The sequence below is a fragment of the Pleurodeles waltl genome, chromosome 5, assembly GCF_031143425.1.
Source record: "Pleurodeles waltl isolate 20211129_DDA chromosome 5, aPleWal1.hap1.20221129, whole genome shotgun sequence".
In the NCBI taxonomy this organism is placed as follows: domain Eukaryota; kingdom Metazoa; phylum Chordata; class Amphibia; order Caudata; family Salamandridae; genus Pleurodeles; species Pleurodeles waltl.
Window position 1 is genome coordinate 1,477,396,909 of NC_090444.1, and position 18,346 is coordinate 1,477,415,254.

The 18,346-nt window shown below is 43.8% G+C and overlaps 1 protein-coding gene across 4 annotated transcripts in view; it reads left to right on the forward strand.

The window, feature by feature from the left end:
• The window catches only part of KHDRBS2 (KH RNA binding domain containing, signal transduction associated 2), a 1,516,682-nt gene that overhangs the window by 1,229,572 nt on the left and 268,764 nt on the right, over positions 1-18,346 (forward strand). For all 4 annotated transcript variants that reach the window (XR_011203853.1, XR_011203854.1, XM_069235755.1 and 1 more), the window contains exon 8: positions 13,095-13,177. Coding sequence is in view for 2 of the 4 variants with exons in the window: in XM_069235755.1 (XP_069091856.1) it covers positions 13,095-13,177 (83 nt within the window). In the remaining 2 variants the exon portion in view is untranslated. The remainder of the gene's footprint in view (positions 1-13,094; positions 13,178-18,346) is intronic.

Here is an 18,346-nt window from a genome sequence, read left to right on the forward strand (position 1 = left end):
ACGGTCACCCTGCCAGAAAACGGGCTACGGGAGAGTCAATAAAGGTAGGCTGCAAGGTCAGTGCTGGGGCTGGGTCCATGAGAGATGGGAAGTATCAGATTAGAGGAGCCCAGCCTGATAATAAGACAACAGACAGACCATAGAATAAGATACAGCCAAGCATAACTGACTTTCTGGCCTATGGGGTCCTTTTTCCCCTCCCTAAGGATGTCCCTACCATCATGGAGGCCCCAGGGGGGCAAGCCGTGGGGAAAAGGACTTATGTGCTGACATAAGGCTTGCTGAGGTCAGCTTGGACTCTAACAACCCACAGGATTGCGGAGAAGGGCAAATAGATGAAGCCAAGGATTTGGAGTGACAGACAAGGCAGTCTGAAAATCTCACTTTGCACAATAATACACAAAAGCAGAAGAAAGGGCAAAAGAAACCCACAACTTGGTTAAAGAATGTCATGAATCGTGTGGCAGAAAAGGGATAGTGCAGGAGAAGACAAGAATCGTAACGGGGAATGATGTGGATAAAGACTGGACATTTGAGACCGGAAAGGCGGAGAATGATGGGAGGAATATGGATTGGTCAAAGGATGGCGGGATACATTTTATTCATTAACAGAAGAATCAGAAGCAGCTAGCAGTGGATATGATCTGAACGAGGAGGATGGCAGCGGATCATCGGGGGCTGAGAGTTTATCTTCCGCAGTGGGACCCACGGTGAGGCCGCAACGCCGACACCCTAAGCGTATAATGTCCAGAACCGGCTCTGCTGGCATTGCAGATTCTCCCGAGGGGGGAGCGGCGACGCTCAAGTGGGACTAGTCAGTAATTATACTATTGCAATCTGAGAGAGATCTTAAGGTCCCCAGAGATACGGTTCTGACTCCCAGAGGAGCAGATAAATAATATAGCTAGCACAGACACTGCAAACGGAGACACATGCAGAGAGCCGAAGAGCTTGAGTGGCCACCAAGCAATAACAGGTCACAGTTCGGTTAGCCAAATTCTGCTCTGAAATAGAAGAGAAACTGAACACTGTTGAGAGCCGAACCTCAGTGGTAGAGGGAGAGCTGGTGGCTCTGAAGGAGCATGTAGACACTCAAGGTGAACAATTAACAGATGTCATGTGGAAGCTGGAAGATTTCCAGAATAGGCAGAGGAGAAATAATCTACATTTTTTGGGGATAGAGGAAGGGGCAGAAGGAAATTATATTAGGGAATTTATGATTAAGCTGCTACGCGTTGCCTTTCCAGAGTTTGTAAACTGGGACTGGGAGACAAAAATCCAAAGAGTCCATAGATTTCCTTTGGTCAAGCGAGAGGGGAATCGCAGTCTCGGGTCCAAATACCCCAGGGCTGTCCTGTTTTTTTTTGGTAATTTCTTGCTGAGGCAAACTATATTTGAGAAAGCCCACCCAGATGCCCCTCGCTGCGCCGAGAATATAACCTTCTTTGTACGACCTGATTATTGTCACGCCACAGTGGAGCGCAAGTGGCGATTAAGACAGCTGATTAAGCCTTTTCAAGACAGGGGAGGGGAGGCTTTCTTGTTGGCTCCCGCAAGGTTGAAAACAGTGGGTAATGGGAAAGTTAGGATGTTCACATCTGAAATTCAAGTGAATGAGTATTTGATGGATTTGAAAGTATAGGCGGTGCTGGTAAAAGATCAGAAACCTGAAGGTGGGTGGGGGAGTAAGTATGTGTGGTCGAATGAAGAGCGGCTACATGTGGAGGAGGTTTTTGACCGGCATCATCAGTTACCATCATTGGCAGGGGGGGAGGTGGGGGTGGTTGGGTGGGGAGTTGCTGGGAGGAGGGTGTGGAGGGGAGGGGAATTGGATTGGATTTTCAGCCATGGGAGGGGCGGTGCGCCGATTTTTCTGATGTGCATCCAGTGGTACATGGATTTGTCCCTGCAGGTTACCAGTTTTCACTTCTATGGGCTCAGGGACTGGATTTAGCACCACTTAACAGGTCAGGACTCTCAGTGGAAGAGCCCAGGCACTGGCAGAGGAAGTCTTTTATTGTCCCTGACACTTCAGAACAGGAGGCAAGCTCTGTTCTCCTTGGAGAAACTTCACAAGCAGGATTTCAGAAAGTTTTTTGTGGCTCAATAGCACATTTTAGTACAGTCCCTTCACACGCAGCAATTTGCATTTAAGGGGCATGCAATAGATGTTGCTGTGGGTATGCCAGAGCAACACCCATTGCATTTTGACGCTGCCTCGGATTTTCAAAATTATGTAAACCTGAGCAGCACCAAAATCTAACAGGGTGGCATTAGAGTGCAGCAACAAGGGGAAATGCTTTTGTTTCTCCCCATTATTTGCTTTTTCTATGTGTGCTGCAGTAAGTAACACACATAGAAAGAGCAATTTGCCATTCAAGACTGTTTTTGTGCAGGATGGTGGTGCTATCCCTGGTATTGTATTATATCATTTTGCAAACCTTTGCCTCCTCATCCCTCATTTCTTTTTCAGACACCTCAAGAAGTCCCAGGTGTGATTTGGGGAATGGGCAACACCGGGTAGCTCTTTCTCCTCAAACGCTGCCTGTCACTATGGGTGGATTAGCTCTTCTGGAGAAAGAATGCTATGATTTAGCTGCACAGTTCCACTGGGTGTTTCGCTCACTGTCTGGCCACCCCCTGCATGAGATAGGGTTAACCCATGAAGACTTCAAGGATGGCTTCTTGCACTACTCAATGTTTCCTACTGACCATTCTACCCAGATACCAACTGGGATTGTTCTGACCTCTTTCTCTTGCTTTATTAGAACCAGTAAACTCACTAACATTAAGAAGCCCTATGCTCCTGCAGTATCTTTGGTAGGGCCTCCCCACTCACACAAGATGAGGCCTTTTTTTTGGCTATGTGGGCAGTTTGCACTTAGGCCCTCATAACTTTTTATCCACATAGGCTAACCATGCCAAATATGTATCATTTTTTCCAACATTCAAGGGAGTCTAGAGGTAGCCAGAGTTTGTGGGTTCCCCTTAAGGAGACAAAGAAATTAGCCAAAATTCAGCATTTTGTTTTTTAAATGGGAAAAAAGGGCTGCAGATGAAGGTTTGTGGGTTTTGTTCCCTGAAAATTGCATTAACAAAGGGTTTGTGGTGCTAAAATCACCATCTTTCCAGCCTTCAGGAACAGGCAGTCTTGAATCAGTAAACCACATTTTTTAACACAATTTTGGCATTTTAGTGGGACATACCCAATTTTAAAAAATGTTTGTGCTTTTAGCTTCTTTCCAGTTAGTTACAGAAATAGGTGTGAAACCAGTGCTGGATCCCAGAAAGCTAAACATTTCGGCAAAGTAGATACAATTCTGCATTCAGCAAAAAGTCATTTGTGTAGATCCTACAAGGTTTTCCTACAGAAAATAACAACTGAACGAAAAGAATATTGAAATTGAGGTAAAAAAAACAGCTATTTCTCTCCACAATTTGCTCTCTAACTTTTTCCTGCAATGTCAGAGTTTCAAAAACAATATACAGTTATGGCTGCTGGACTCTTTTGGTTGTGGGGATGTATAGGGCTTGTAGGTTCATCAAGACCCCTAGGTTCCCAGAACCGATAAATGAGCTGCACATTGCAATGGGTTTTCATTATATACAGGGAATACAGCAATTCATTTGGTGAAATATAAAAAGTGAAAAATAAGTATCAAGGAAACCTTTGTATTTCCAAAATGAGCACAAGTTAAGGTGTTGAGAAGCAGCGGTTATTTGCACATCCCTGAATTGAGGGGTCCCCATACCAGCATGTGAATTGCAGGGCATTTCTCAAATAGATGTCTTTTTTACACACTGTCTTACATTTGGAAGGAAAAAATGTACAGAAAGACAAGGGGCAATAACTCTTGTTCTTCTATTCTGTGTTTCCCCAAGACTCGCAATAAAAATGGTACCTCACTTGCATGGGTAGGCCTAATGCCTGCGAAAGGAAACGTGACATGGACACATCACATTTTTACATTGAAATCTGGTGTGTTTTTTGGAAAGTGCCTAGCTGTGGATTTCGGCTTCTAGCTCACCCCACACCTAGAAAAACCTACCAAAGCTGTGCATTTTTCAAAACTCGACATCCAGGGGTATCCAGGATGAGGTGACTTGTGGGGCTCTCACCAGGTCCTGTTACCCAGAATCCTTTGCAAACCTCAATATTTGGCAGGAAAATAAACACTTTTTCCTCTCATTTCGGTGATAGAAAGTTCTAGAATCTGAGAGAAGCCACGAATTTCCTTCCAACCAGCATTCCTCCAAATCTCCTAATAAAAATGGTACCTCACTTGTGTGGCTAGGTCTAGTGCCCATGACAGGACATGCCCTAAAACACAACGTGGACGCATCACATTTTCCCAAAGAAAACGGACCTGTTTTTTTGCAAAGCACCCAGCTGTGGATTTTTGCCTCTAGCTCAGCCGGATTCAAGGGAAACCTAGCAAACCTATACATTTTTGAAAACTAGACACCTAGGGGAATTCAGAATGGAGTGCCTTGTGGGGCTCTCACCAGGTTCATTTACCCAGAATCCTTTGCAAACCTCAAAATGTGGCACAAAAAATACTTTTCCCTCACATTTCGGTGACAGAAAGTTCTGGAATCTGAGAGGAGCCACAAATTTCCTTCCATCCATCATTCCCCAAAGTCTCCTGATAAAAATAGTACCCCTTATTTGAAATTGTTGCAACAAAAAAATCCCTGGTGTCTACTGGGCCTAATAGAAATAGGCCTATTTGCCCCCAAGGGGGGCAGAAATGACCTAAAAACAATCCCTCCACCCCCAGGGGAGTGACCCTTGCCTAAGGGGTCGCTCCCCTATACAATGGAAACGCAAAACAATTCCTTGGTACCTACTGGCTTCTATAGGGCGATCTGCCCCCCAGGGAGGGCAGAAAATTCCTAATAACAAAATTGCCCCTTATTAACATAAACAAACAAAAAAAATCCCTGATGTCTAATGGCTTCTGACCCCCCTCCCCGAGGGGCAGATCAGCCTAATTAATACAGGCCGATCTGCTCCTGGGGGTGCAGAAATGGCCTTAGATAAAATGCCTCCCCTTGGGGAGCAACCCTTGCCAAAGGGGTCGCTCCCCTTATGACAGTTTAAAAAAAATCAAAACAAATCCCTGGTGTCTAGTGGCATTCCTGCAGCGATTGAGCTGCTGGAGTGCTCAGAGAGACATGAAAAGGGAAGGAAAAGCCTTTCCTTCCCTTTTCATGCCTCTCTGACCTCCCTTGCCTCATAACGAGGAGAAACTAATCTAATGGGAGGTGACCTCATCAGATGTCACTAGGGGGTCACGGGGACAGAGGTGGAAGGGAAAGCGATTCCCCTTCCAGCCTGCCTTGGGAGGGGGTTGGGAGGCTCTTTGGGGGAGTGCTCCCCCCATGAGTAGGCCGCAGGACGTAACGGTTACGTCCTTGGCACCTTAGCGCCGCAGCCAAGGATGTAACCATTAAGTCCGTAACGACCAAGGGGTTAAACTGCGTGATTTTAGACAAATATTTTACTTCACCAAAAGTCCTTTTTCTTCTTTCATGCATATGAAATCACTTTCAAATAAGTGAGGTCTGAAAACCAGTTGTACAAAAACCTATTGCATTTGATTTAAAAGACAATATTGTGACATATTAGTGTCAGTGCTTTATGTTAAATAAATATACCTCTTTTGAATCTGAAGCAACTTTGTCATATTTTATGTCATGTTTGTTATATGAGTTACATAGCAAACATATCAGGTCTCAGCTCATGCATGAGCTCTAAGATCCAAGCTAGACCCATGATTCGGCGCTGGCTCTGCTCTCCTTGTTAATTTGTTGGCTTGCCCAACTCTAAGCTATTCAGTGCAGCGGTTGAAGTGCAGTAAAAAAAGTGTGGGCACTGAAATGGGGATGGGGTCACTGAAAGCAGAGGCAGAATAAAAGGTCTGGCTACAAAAAGCAAAATATTCTGTAACTATTTTGTTGATTGCTAGAAATGGGGTCTTTGGTTGGCAGTCAGGTTACCCCCTGTTCAAGCAAGGACCCTCACTCTAGTCAGGTTAAGTCACACACAATCCAAATTAACCTATGCCCACCCTCTGGTAGCTTGGCACTGAGCAGTCAGGCTTAATTTAGAACGCACTGTGTAAAGTATTTGTGCAATAAACCATGCAATAACGAAGTAGAACACCACAAAAATAGACCACACAGTGTTTAGAAAAATACATATATTTATCTGTTAAAATGAAGGTCAAAAACAATTAAAATGCAATAAGTATATGTTGAGATATCACTGTAAGAATTATATAAAGTTTCTTTAGTCACTTAAAAGCAACAAATATCTCTTGCAAACACAAAGTAACTGGTTTACATTAAAAAATCTCCGGGAGGAACCACAGAGGAGGAGATGCGTGGAAAATAGAGAGGTGTGCAGTGATTTCTTGGGCCGCACACGGCGATATGCCGTTTATTTTTCACGCACAACGATGTGTCGAATTCTGGTGCTGGCAGGACGAAGTCACAGGGGCTACGTTGATCCAGTGGCCGGTGCGTGGAAATTTCTACTGCACGGCAGGCACTGCGTCGATTCCTCTCAGGAAGTCAGGCTGCATCGTTCTGGCTCGGCTTTGCGTTGATTCAGTGGGCCATGTGTCGAATTTCCGGTTGCTACGCTGGCTCTGCGTCAATTTTCTCCTTGTGAAGTCTGGCTGCATCATTCCGGTTCAGCGTGCAGTGATTTTCTCACCATGATGCAGGCTGTGCATTGTTTCTGGCAGGCTGTGCGTCGATTTTTGCCGCACAGGGAGTTTTTCTTGCAGGAATGAAGTCTTTTTGATCCTAAGACTTCAGTTCAGTTCTGTCTGCCAGAGTCCCCGTAGAGGGTGTGACAGTCCTTTGTTTGAGAGCAGGCTACTGTCCTTTGACATGTAAGTGGCAGAGCCACCACCCTCCCAGCCCAGGAAGACCCATTCAATATGAAAATGTATGCAAGTGTGGCTGAGCATCCTGTGTTTGGGATATGTCTGAGTGAATGCACATGGGAGCAGCAGCTACCACTCCAACAGTATGTGAGGGTAACCCTAATGTTAGCCTATGCAAGGAGCAGGCCTCAAAGCAGTGCAAAATGAACTTAGGGGTTTTACACTACCAGGACATGTAAACTACACAGGTACATGTCCTGCCTTTTGTCTACACAGCACCCTGCCCTATGGATTACCTAGGGCTTACCTTAGGGGTGACCTATATGTAGAAAAAGGGGAGTTTTAGGCTTGGCAAGTACTTTTAAATGCCAAGTCAAACTGGCAGTGAAACTGCACACACAGGCCTTGCAATGACAGGCCTGACACATGGTTAAGGGGCTACGTAAGTGGGTGGCACAAGCAGTGCTGTAGGCCCCCAAGTAGTAGTAATCTACAGGCCCTAGGTACATATAGTGCACTTTACTAGGGGCTTATAAGTAAATTAAATAAGCCAGTTGGGTATGATCCAAAGTCATCATGTTTAAGGGAGAGAGCATATGCACTTTAGCACTGGTTAGCAGTAGTATAAAGCGCAGAGTCATACAACCAGCAAAAACAGTGTCCAAAAAGTGAAGGGAGGCATGCAAAACGTTAGGTATGACCACCCTAAGGCTGTCAGGTTTAACATTGATCTTTCGCTGAATCCTGTTTGGTGCAGCAGGGAATATGGCATATACGTTTTGTGCTAAGTGATCCATGAAAGCACTGTGAGTGCTTACATCAGTATTTTAAACATGCGTTATACATAGTATATTCCAGGCTGCCATGAAATGTCATATAAATTTAGGTTAAAGATAAAAAGTACTTCAAAAGTATAGATTTCAGGAATATGCAGATTGTACCTAATGCAAACATTTGCAGTAACAGTCCATTAAACCACACACTTCAGAGCTCGGCTTGAACACCCACACAATAGCTACCAAAAATAAAATATCTTTATCTTCAGGAATCTTCAAGTGACTCCTTCAATCAACTCGTAGATCAACTTCAGATCACCCTTTACAATCACTGATTAACCAATTGTACACAATTTGGGGAAGCGGACACCCTTGCAAGAAGTCATGTTCCATGTTCAGCTGGCTGCCACCCCCTCGGGAACACACTACAGGAAACTCCCTCTCTTTCAATTCAGCTGAGGAATTTCAATTGTGTAACTTTTGTCCTTTAGCTGAAAGGCTGAATTATGGACAAATGGCATCCTTTAAGACATCAGTCATGGACAATGGACAGTAGGCTACCTTACTGACAGTGTATGGAATTTATCGACCGGTGGTTACCCTACTCCATTGGGCAGAACTATTCAGCAGGGTAGGATCTTCTTTCTGTACTCCAACTAGCCCGTGCTTCTTTATCTACAAGCAACTGCCTACAACAAGGTGTTCTCCCAGCCCCTCCTTTAGCAGTGACAGACAGCTCTGACCTTTCTGAATAGCATCCTGGACCATGGCATGTCTTGGCACTGCACTACAGCGACTGGCTGGTGGTTACTGATATGGCATCTTGCGTTAGAGAAATTTTACAGCTTTGACAGCAACCATTACTAGATTTTTTCTAAAGCACAAGGTAAAATCACATGCTTCCTAAGAGGGGCAAATGTGTACCTGTCACACCCACTTTTTCTTGCTGGTGTTATAGATCAGGAATTAAGCAGACACACAAACCAAGGCTGACAGGCACCTGGAGGCGGGTTGCAAATTTCAGATGTTGCATTTTGCTACACTCTAACTTAATCTAAACAAGCAACACTATATCCAATTAAGCGCTCTTAATTTTTAGCACAATACAGACTTTTCAGTTCCTCATCATTTTTACATTGTCAACAGCAAAGAAATCAACCACTGCCATGAAAGAATTAATAAAAACACTATAGGGCATATTTACCCCATCGCTCCACCAGAGGATCAGTTTTTGTGACGCATCAGTGGCACAGGGCATTACGCATATTTACAAGGCAGCGCTCATTTTGTGGCTTAATGTTGCCTTGTAAATATGCCACCGACACAGTTTTCTGCAGCAGAGGGGCGTGCACTGAGTGTTGCTGTGGGCGTTCCAGTGCAACACCCATTGCTTTTGACGCTGCCCCAGATTTACAATGAATCATAAACCTGAGGCAGTGACAGAACCTTACACCACCCTAGGGGTGGAATTAGCATGGTGCAACAAGGAGAAATAATTTCACTTCTCGTTTTTGTTTTATGTATGTGAGCTGCATTCTGCAGCACACATACAAAGAGCAAAACCGCCATGAATTATTGTTTCTGTGCAGGAAGGTGTCTCTTCGTGCACATAAACAATCATTAAATAATAATGTTTTGATACCAGATCGCCACCATAGATAGTTTATATGCAGGAAGGGACACTTTTGTGCACATAAACAATCCTTCCCTTCAATGCAGACACCTTTACACAATGGTGCAAGAATGCCTGCGTTGGCAGCTATATTCAGTGCCAGTGCTAGGGTAAACACAGGGGTGGTCAGTACTTTTGTAAATACGGTAAATCCCTGCTTTTCAGAACTAAAGCAGCACTGTGCTGCCAATTTTGTTGCATCAGTGCACTGGGCCAATTCATTGTAAATATGCACCTAAGGCCCTCAGTGCCAGTGGCCTGTTAAATTTCAGTATTACATGACACATATCAGAACTATAATTTTAATGGCTAACACCGCACCTCCATAATTTTTCCCCAGGTAAATTTATACAGATCCAACCTGCATATACTAGGGAAAAAAGCAGATTTTAAGTAAGCACTAGAATCTATACATAAGTCTTCAAGATCTTGAGATAATTAGTATTTATCACACCTAATCCAACCCCTGTGAAGTTGGAGTATAGAGGCAGAGGTAAATTTCACATGAAATACTGGACCACTCATAATGCTGCCCCAAGCAGTCATTTGTTTCTATGTTTTTCATTTAGGGCCTCATTATGAACACAGTGGTCCAGACCGCCATGCCGGCAGTGACGGAAATTACCACCACCGGTACGGCGATCTGGACCCCCATATTATAAACAAAGGGGGGACCGCCACAGGCGGCCCCCTGCCACTGCCAGGCTCCTGCCGCCAGGCAGCCTGATGATGGCGGAGTTCTCTATCCGACAGGGCAGTGCTGCAAGCAGCGCTGCCCTCCAGATACAGAACCCGTGTTCCGCCAGCCAGAAAGGCTGGCGGAAGGGGTGCTCTGGGGCCCCCGTGTAAAGGCCATTCGCGCAGGTCACTGCCCGATTTACGGGCAGTGATATACGCAACGGGTGCTGCTACACCTGCCGCACTGCGGCATTGACGACGGCTCCATGTGGAGCTGTCGGCAATGTCCAGGCCCAGCATTCCGCCTGCCGGCCCTGCGGATGTTCTTTATTGGGCAGGCGAGGTCCTCAACAGGATGGCGGTCTGTGCTCAGACCGCCAGCATGAAAACGGCGGGGATTCCCGCTATGTTCATAATGAGGCCCTTAGTGTTTCTGGTCTGGCCTCTCACTGATTGCGAAACTGCGGTGGTCTGGTACCTCAATTGCAGCAGACAACGGGGCAAAGCGTAAAGCCTCACTGATGCATGACAACATGTAATATGTGCACTTTACTTTTTACTAGGAACGTTTTCGTCACCAGTGTTTATTTCATTGGTTGTAGGATAATTGCTTGCGCCAGGACAATGGAAATGAAATGCCTCAACAATTACATTTAACTCTAGCACATGTTCTAAATTTATCAATTACCTACTATTAAGGTGCATTGGATATTGTTAATCTCCTAACCTGAACTATGACAGAAAATAACATTCCTCCTGTGTACCACCTCTTTTGAGATCAGAAGAAAGAATTCAATTGTTTTAAGCTCACCGCTTGCAGGAGACATGATTTTAAATAATGTTCTTTTAATGACCCCCATTCAGTTGCTATAAATGCCCAAGAACAATTCTTTTATGCATAGCAAGCCTTGAAACACCTTTTATGTGTGCTCTGCTCGGAACAAACTTTCATGATTTAAGTATTCACAAGAGGCTCTCACTGGCATTTATTTCACCTGTGTTCTCATAAGTTCTTAAAACGTGCATATGCACCTCGTGCTTACTGTGACACAGGTGATCTTTCTCGCTCCCACACAACAGCACAAAAACACTTCCCACATAGCCCACTAAGAACACAAACACACACGCTGTCTCCATCCCTAGACCTGCTCTGATGCTTAACCCCCATCCCTCATTCCACTTTGATTCAATCTCACACTTAGATAAAACACAAATGTATAATAAAAGCACAACTCTGGCCCTCAGGCATCCAAACACTGCCCATACTGGTTGCATGGCAGACACACACACTTCGAACCACAGCGTTCTCGTAAAGTAGCATGCTAGGCATTTGAAAATGAAATTGGGCACCTGCTCTGTGGTATGAAACAATATATAAATGCAACTACAATAAAATAAAAGATGAATGCACCATATGCAGTGACACTAGGTAGTGATGGCAACAGAGGTGGGAAGCCTCAGTGCCGGGCTGGGCAATCAAAGCAGCACTGGCTAAAACGCTCAACCAGCTCCATTCCTTTTGTCTCCTCATTCAATCTCTCTTTCTAAAAATCGATTCTCTCCCTTTTCTTATCTCCTGCCTCTCTTCTCCCTCTCCAATTGGTTTCGCGCAGCCTTGATACAAGATTTTATTTCAATGAATTATAAATATCAACATGTGTCATTCATATTATTATAAAAAATCAAAATGAATGTCACCAGGAGTATTTTGGATGTAGTCATCAGTGATGTCATCAATAATATCACTTGAGATGTCATCTGTGTTGTCATGAATGTCAGTTCACATGGTGTGTTGTGTCATGTGAGGCCATATGCAGTGCATACTTGGGGTGCATTTATAGTTATTTTGCCTAACCATAATTGGTGAGATTCATGGGGTTATAAGCAGTGTGTGACAGGGGATTTACTAAACCACACCATAAACTGGGATATTTTAGATTTTGTGTTATAAGTTTAACTTTCATTTACTTTTTCTGTGAATCTCTAAGGTTTTTCTAAGTTTTTTCGAACCTATGTTAAAGTGTTATCTAATAATCAAAGCTCACTGTACCTTGACATTTCTCATGGGTTTTGTCAATCATATGTATCTTGTCACAGAAAACACATTCAGACGCCAGACTGCCTGACATGGTTGCCACCACTCCTGCCATGCACATTGGGGGTTGGCCACAGGGTCTGGCCCTTTGCTCAAACCACAGTGGGTGGTCAACCGTAGCAGCATGTAGCCTTAGGCCATGCATAGCAGTAACTGGATGCAGGGCCTGCCCTAAGGCCAATTTGTGCACTTAAATTGCTGCGGGCAGCCAGCCCCCTGTTTTGCATGACTTCTTGCCATTGTCAGTGGGACTTAGCCACAGCACTGTGCTGAGCGGGGGTTGTTTTCAGAGCTTCACTGAAGCCTACTATTTCATTCAGTCCACCCCTAGTGACCAACCCCCGCTGAGCATGGCTGAAAGGCTTAAATGGCACAGGGCTTGACCATCATCCACTCCCTGTGCTCATCTGCACTAAACGCGCTGTGTGGGCTGCCAACCCCTTCTGTTTATAGCCTTCAGTCATGCACAACAGTGGTTGGATGCCTGTGCATGGCCTTTGGTTATGTGAGAGGATTTTCTCAAAACTTGTACGAGTTGGGAAGGATTAGTATTCTGTACCTTTATCATGTTTTGTGCCAATCCAGAAATGGGTGAAATAGTTAAAGGGGGAGGGGGCAATGCTACTTTCATTTGCTTATTACTTTGATGCTGTTTGATCAATCTGTTTCAAGTGTGGCAAGTATTTAGCAAGTGATATTATGTGAACGTATTGTGAAACTCCAGTGGGGGCAAAGTTGAAGGAGAGGTTTCAAAAATATTATTTTACTAATACCTTTGACAGTTTGATGTCCTGCATGACATTTGGTAGAGACTTTAAGTTTAACCTTCCTTTATTATTTTTAAGTTAGCAGAGATCCACCAAAGGGGGACCAAGTTAAAATATATATCTTGTGGGAAAACATCCTCTGAATGACAACAATAATATATATGTATGTACCTTTTGCAAAAACATATGTTTTCCTATTTTCATTAGGCTTACGACGACGGCTATGGTGGTGAATATGATGATCAAACCTATGAAGAATATGAGGACATTTATGTCACCCAAATTCAAAGGTAGGATTTTAGAAAATGTTTCAAAATACATAGATTTTCTTTTTATACCAGCCATATATACTGTGGGTTTTTGAAATATTAATTCTAATTATCCTTCAACCAGCTAAAATGATTTTTGTTAACATAGTCATAGCTATACAATGGAAGCGGTCATAGTTATTCAGAAGTAATTATTAGCATTTTAACTCTATAATTCTAAACTTCTTTCTTTCTAGCAAGTGAGCCTCTTTGAATGTTGAAGTATGCCATATTCGTACATTATTGATCACTAGACCCATTGTCAGTAGTAATGAGTTGTCATGTCTGCAAAGATTCAAAGCTGAATGTTTTTTGCTGTTAAAATCTTACAAGTAAGCACATTTCTATAAATCAATGACAAATTGTGTGTTGCAGTGTGACAGTTTCACAAATTTTACATTTAAATACATTACCTAGAAGAGCAACTTGTAAGAAGATTAGGTGTTGAAAACCTGGCCTGGGCAGAATTTGAATTACTCCTGCATCATTCACATAATTTTGGGAATTTAGCACTATGCTTGTTACGCAAAATTCTCAACATTACTCCATTATGCCATATTTTGTAATTACGCAAAATTCACTTACCAAATTTACAGTAAAGATGCTATTCAAATGTTACCACGAGCACACAAGATCAGCAGAACGTGAGCAGCTGTTTTTCGCTGTGCTTTTGTATAAATGCGTCCAAAAATGTATGTGAACTTCACACGCCCCTCCAGGGCAAAATTTGAAGGGATTGGTGTTGTAGGCTAGGTACTCAGATTATCAACAAATGTGCCTGCCCTAGATGCAGAAATATTTCCTGCACAGTCATAATGCGAGAACTAACAATTAATAGATGTGATTTTTGTCTGAAATTTGTAAAACGTTTCTGTTAAGGATGGAAAGCCCCACCTTTATGTTTGTTAGGAAATCACCACCAGTAGTTTTGATGTGCATTAGAAAATAAACGATGGTAACTCTTGACTTTGAAGCTGTCTTGCTATGAGCAATTACTGTGTAACATATTCTGTGTATAATTTCAAACAAAAAAAGAGCATTTCTCGGGGCATTTGCTATTTCAATTGATGCCTGTGGTTATTGCTGGTGTTCGAGAGTTACAGTGGTGTCCACTCGATGTATTACAATGTAGGTACGGGATGGTGAGCTCTTGTACAGACTTTATCCCTGATAGAACAAAAGTCGGATGTTTGGACCTATTGTTTTTTAATGAAAAACACCACATACTTTGATTAACAAAGGTGTCATATTATTTATTTTCTGTCCATTGGGATTGCATGTATCCCAATAATTGGGCAAAGCTTGCCTCCTAGGCCATAATTGCTCATAGGAGTATGTTGGATTACACTTGATAACCTTTTTCTGATGTCCAATGGTATCTACTTGGATAAACCAACCCCTGAAATGAACTGGGCAAGTGTTAGGATAAGAGAGGTATTGCGGAATGTGAGAGTTTATTCTTGTCACGATAATGCATATCCTTTCAAAGATGAGGGTAATATGCACCCTTTCCTATCTCACAGATTCAGTTGTGTGACAGATATCATAGTAAAGTTATCCAGTCATAGTCTAGGACATCATGAATGTTCTTTCTTTGGCAATACTGGAGATTGTGTTATTTGGTTGGCCTTCAGAGCCTTTGCATATTCGGAAAAGGTTCTGGGGCAAATGTGCTAAGTGTTGGCATAGCACAACAACGAAAGGTGCTGTACTGCATTGCATCAAAGCAAGAGACAACAGATCCATATCTACTAAGACAAGGCTCTGTTTCTCTCTTCCTCAGTGCTTCAGGCTGCCATACATCAATCCATCAACGCACATACCCCTTGCACCAGAGTGCAAGGATGTAGATTGTGCCAAGCATAGGTTTTGTACCCAAAGAGCCCCTTTCAATATGGAACTATTCTTTAATTATTTTCCCACTGTGTATGTGTGCTGAACAGAGCGGTACACATGCAGATTTTGAAAACTAAGCTAAAGCCCTAAAAACTTGCTTGACTCTGGCACCTGCTTTGAAGAGCAATACTTTTTTACACAAATCCCTTTCAACAAATGTTATTAGGGATTGGCATCAAAACCAATTGATGGTTGCATAGAAAAGACCATGGATCATTTGTAGGACGTCTTGTTGATACAAAGTAACACAAAGTAGCATAAAATAGTGCTATGTGGTACTTTGCCCTACTTTAGGCAACCTTTTCAAAGTAATCATGATTTATGTTGGAAAGTACACATGTCCAGGCCTGCCTTTGCAGCCTGAAAGCAGTGTCCCACTGCCATGTCCACTTGTCATTTAGAACCCCTTTGCCAAACCTTAAACTCCCCTGTTACTACATAAATGTCACCCATTAGGTAGGCCCTAGGTAGCCAATTGGGCAGGGTGCTGTGTACTGAAAGGTAGGACATGTACTTTTTAGTTGTACATGTCATAGAAGTGAAAAACTCCCCCATTCATTTTTTTTCACAACTGTGAGGACTACCCTTCACATATTATAACTTTGGGGATTCCTTATTAGATTTAATACAATATACTTCCTAAATCAGAGGTGGTAGGGATGGCATGTTAGGCATCTATGAACTTGTAATGATAAACCCTCTTTAATGGTAGCATTGGATTTATCATTACAAGTTTGAAACTGCCACTTTTAGAAAGCTGCCATTTTCCTGCCCTTAGTGCTTGCAGCCTGCTTTCGGTCACATGACTAGGTGTAACCAACAGCTACATTTTGTGAATTCACCAGACAGTCAAAAAACAGTGGGCTTAGTAGAGCCTGAATGGGCCACTAACTGACTTGATGGGGGCAGAGCTACGCTCAGCGCTTTTACACCTGAATAGGCTGGGCTCTGTTCACACAATAGGCTTAACAACCCTGTAGTATCAGGGCAGTCAGCTAGGAGCCAGGGCAAGGAAGGCAGGCAACTCTTGGAACTTCAAAGAACCCTTCTGGATCCTTCTCCCAACTTCCAGGGGCAGGGTACCAGGGAACAAAACAAATAGGGCTCTCAAACTTACTCCTCAGTTCACTATTGGACATCAGGAAGGACTTTTGGTGGACTTCCTGCTGCTGTAACCTGCGTTGCACTCTACCAGACAGCTGTCATACCTGGAAGGACTGCTTTATTGCCTGTGGTCTGCCTTGAGCCTTCAGATGCCAGCCCAGGTGGGTATTTTTCAAAATGGGGGACTTGCTTTTTTGAACCTTGGTGTTCATTTTCAAGGATCAGGACTTGTGTTTTTGCAGTGTCATACCGTGATTTATATTATGCTCAAATCCCAGATAAATAATTTGACATCAGAGTGCTCTTTTATTTTACTCTCCTCAGTCTCCATTGGCTGTTTTTATTTTTTTTCTAAATTTAAGTAATCTTAGCATAATCTACTACTGTGGAGGTGGATGTCCTCAAATCTGACACCATCAGCAAGGCTGAGCTACTGAAACTCTGCAAACAGAAGAGACTGAAAGTAGAAAGGGGGCTACCAAACTGAAACTCCAGGTGGCCCTCAGGTCTTTGGAGAGGATTAAAGGAGACAGGCCACCTCACAGGAGAATGAGGTAGATAACCCTTAGGAGGAGGGAGAGGACCCAGCCCATGACTTGGAGATACCCCACTCGACCCCAGCAGATGACCAGGAGGCCCCAGATGACTGGGATGGAGCAGGGAGCAGTGTGTCTTCAGTAGGCCTGTCACAAGTGGAATTGGAGGACAGGAAGGAAGAAAGGAAGCTCAAGTGGAGCTAGAGCTGGCCAAAATAAAGTTGGAGAAGGACAACACTGAGGCTGAGAGGGTCTTGGGTAAAAGGAAACTACTGTTGGAGCATGATAAAAACATAAGGGAGATGGACGTTAAAGCCAAGAAGATACAATCCAGCAGTAATGGTGACAGTGAATCATCAGTGTCAACTGTAGCAGTGAGAGACCACATACCCAAAGACCTGATGCCCAGTTATGGGGTAAGGGATGATATAGATAAATGGTTTTCAGCCTATAAGGTAGCCCTAAGGGTACATGGGCTTCCAGAGGAGTACTGGGGGGTTGGCTTGTGGAGGTGTATGCCCATGGTGGGGGGGGCGACACTCTTCTGAAACTAGAGGTAGACAACCAGACCAAGTATGCCCCCATGAAAGCCATTCTTCTTGCCAAGCTTGGATTGACCACTGAGAAATATAGGAAGAGATTCAGGGACAGCCACAGACTCTCAAACCAGTCTTGGGTGGACTCCTGTAAGATTAAAAGGTAGGGCATGTACTATTTAGTTTTATATGTCTTAGTAGTGAAAAACTCCCATTTTTCTGTTCAGTACTGTGAGGCCTACCCCCTCTCATATGATAACATTGGGGATTTCTTATTAGATGTATTATGTTGTATTTCCTAAACCAGAGTTGGTGGGTATGAATGTTTGGTATCTATGAACTTGTAATGATAATTCCTCTTTAATGGCAAAGCTGGATTTATCATTAAAAGTTTGAAAATGACACTTAGAGAAAGTTAGCATTTACCTGCCCTTTGCCTTTTCTGCCTGCAGCCTGCTAAGGCCACATAAGTGGGTGCAACTGACAGTTAAAACTTGGTGAATTCACCCTAGGCAGTCACACAATAGTGGGATTAGCAGAGTCTGAATGGGCCATTCACTGACTTGATGGGGGTCGGAGCTAAGCACAGTACCACTTACAGCAGAATAGGCTGGGCTCTGCCACCACACACTAGGCCTAATGACCCTGTTATCTCAGTGCAGCCAGCTAAGAGCCAGGGCAGCAAGCCAAGAAACTCCTGAACTTCAAAGAACCATTCTGGAAACATCTCCCATGTTCTAGGAGCAGGGCACCAGGATATACAAGTAGAGCTCTCAGACCCACTCTTCAGTTCACTACTGGACCTGCAGAAGGACTCTCAGTGGACTGCCTGCTTCTGTGCCTGGAAGGACTGCTTTGTTGCCTGGAGCCTGCCTTGAACTTTCAGATGCCAGCCCTGCTGTGGAGCCGTGCATCTTCACCTGCACCCAGGACTTCAGTAGTGACTCCAAGGGCTAGTTTAATTTAGCTGGTCTCCTTCTCAGCTCATCTCGAACTCACACCATGACCCAGCTTGAACCTATAAGAGGTATCCATCTACCCCTGGGTCTTTGGTTGTGGTGCCAAAGGTGCACAGGTGG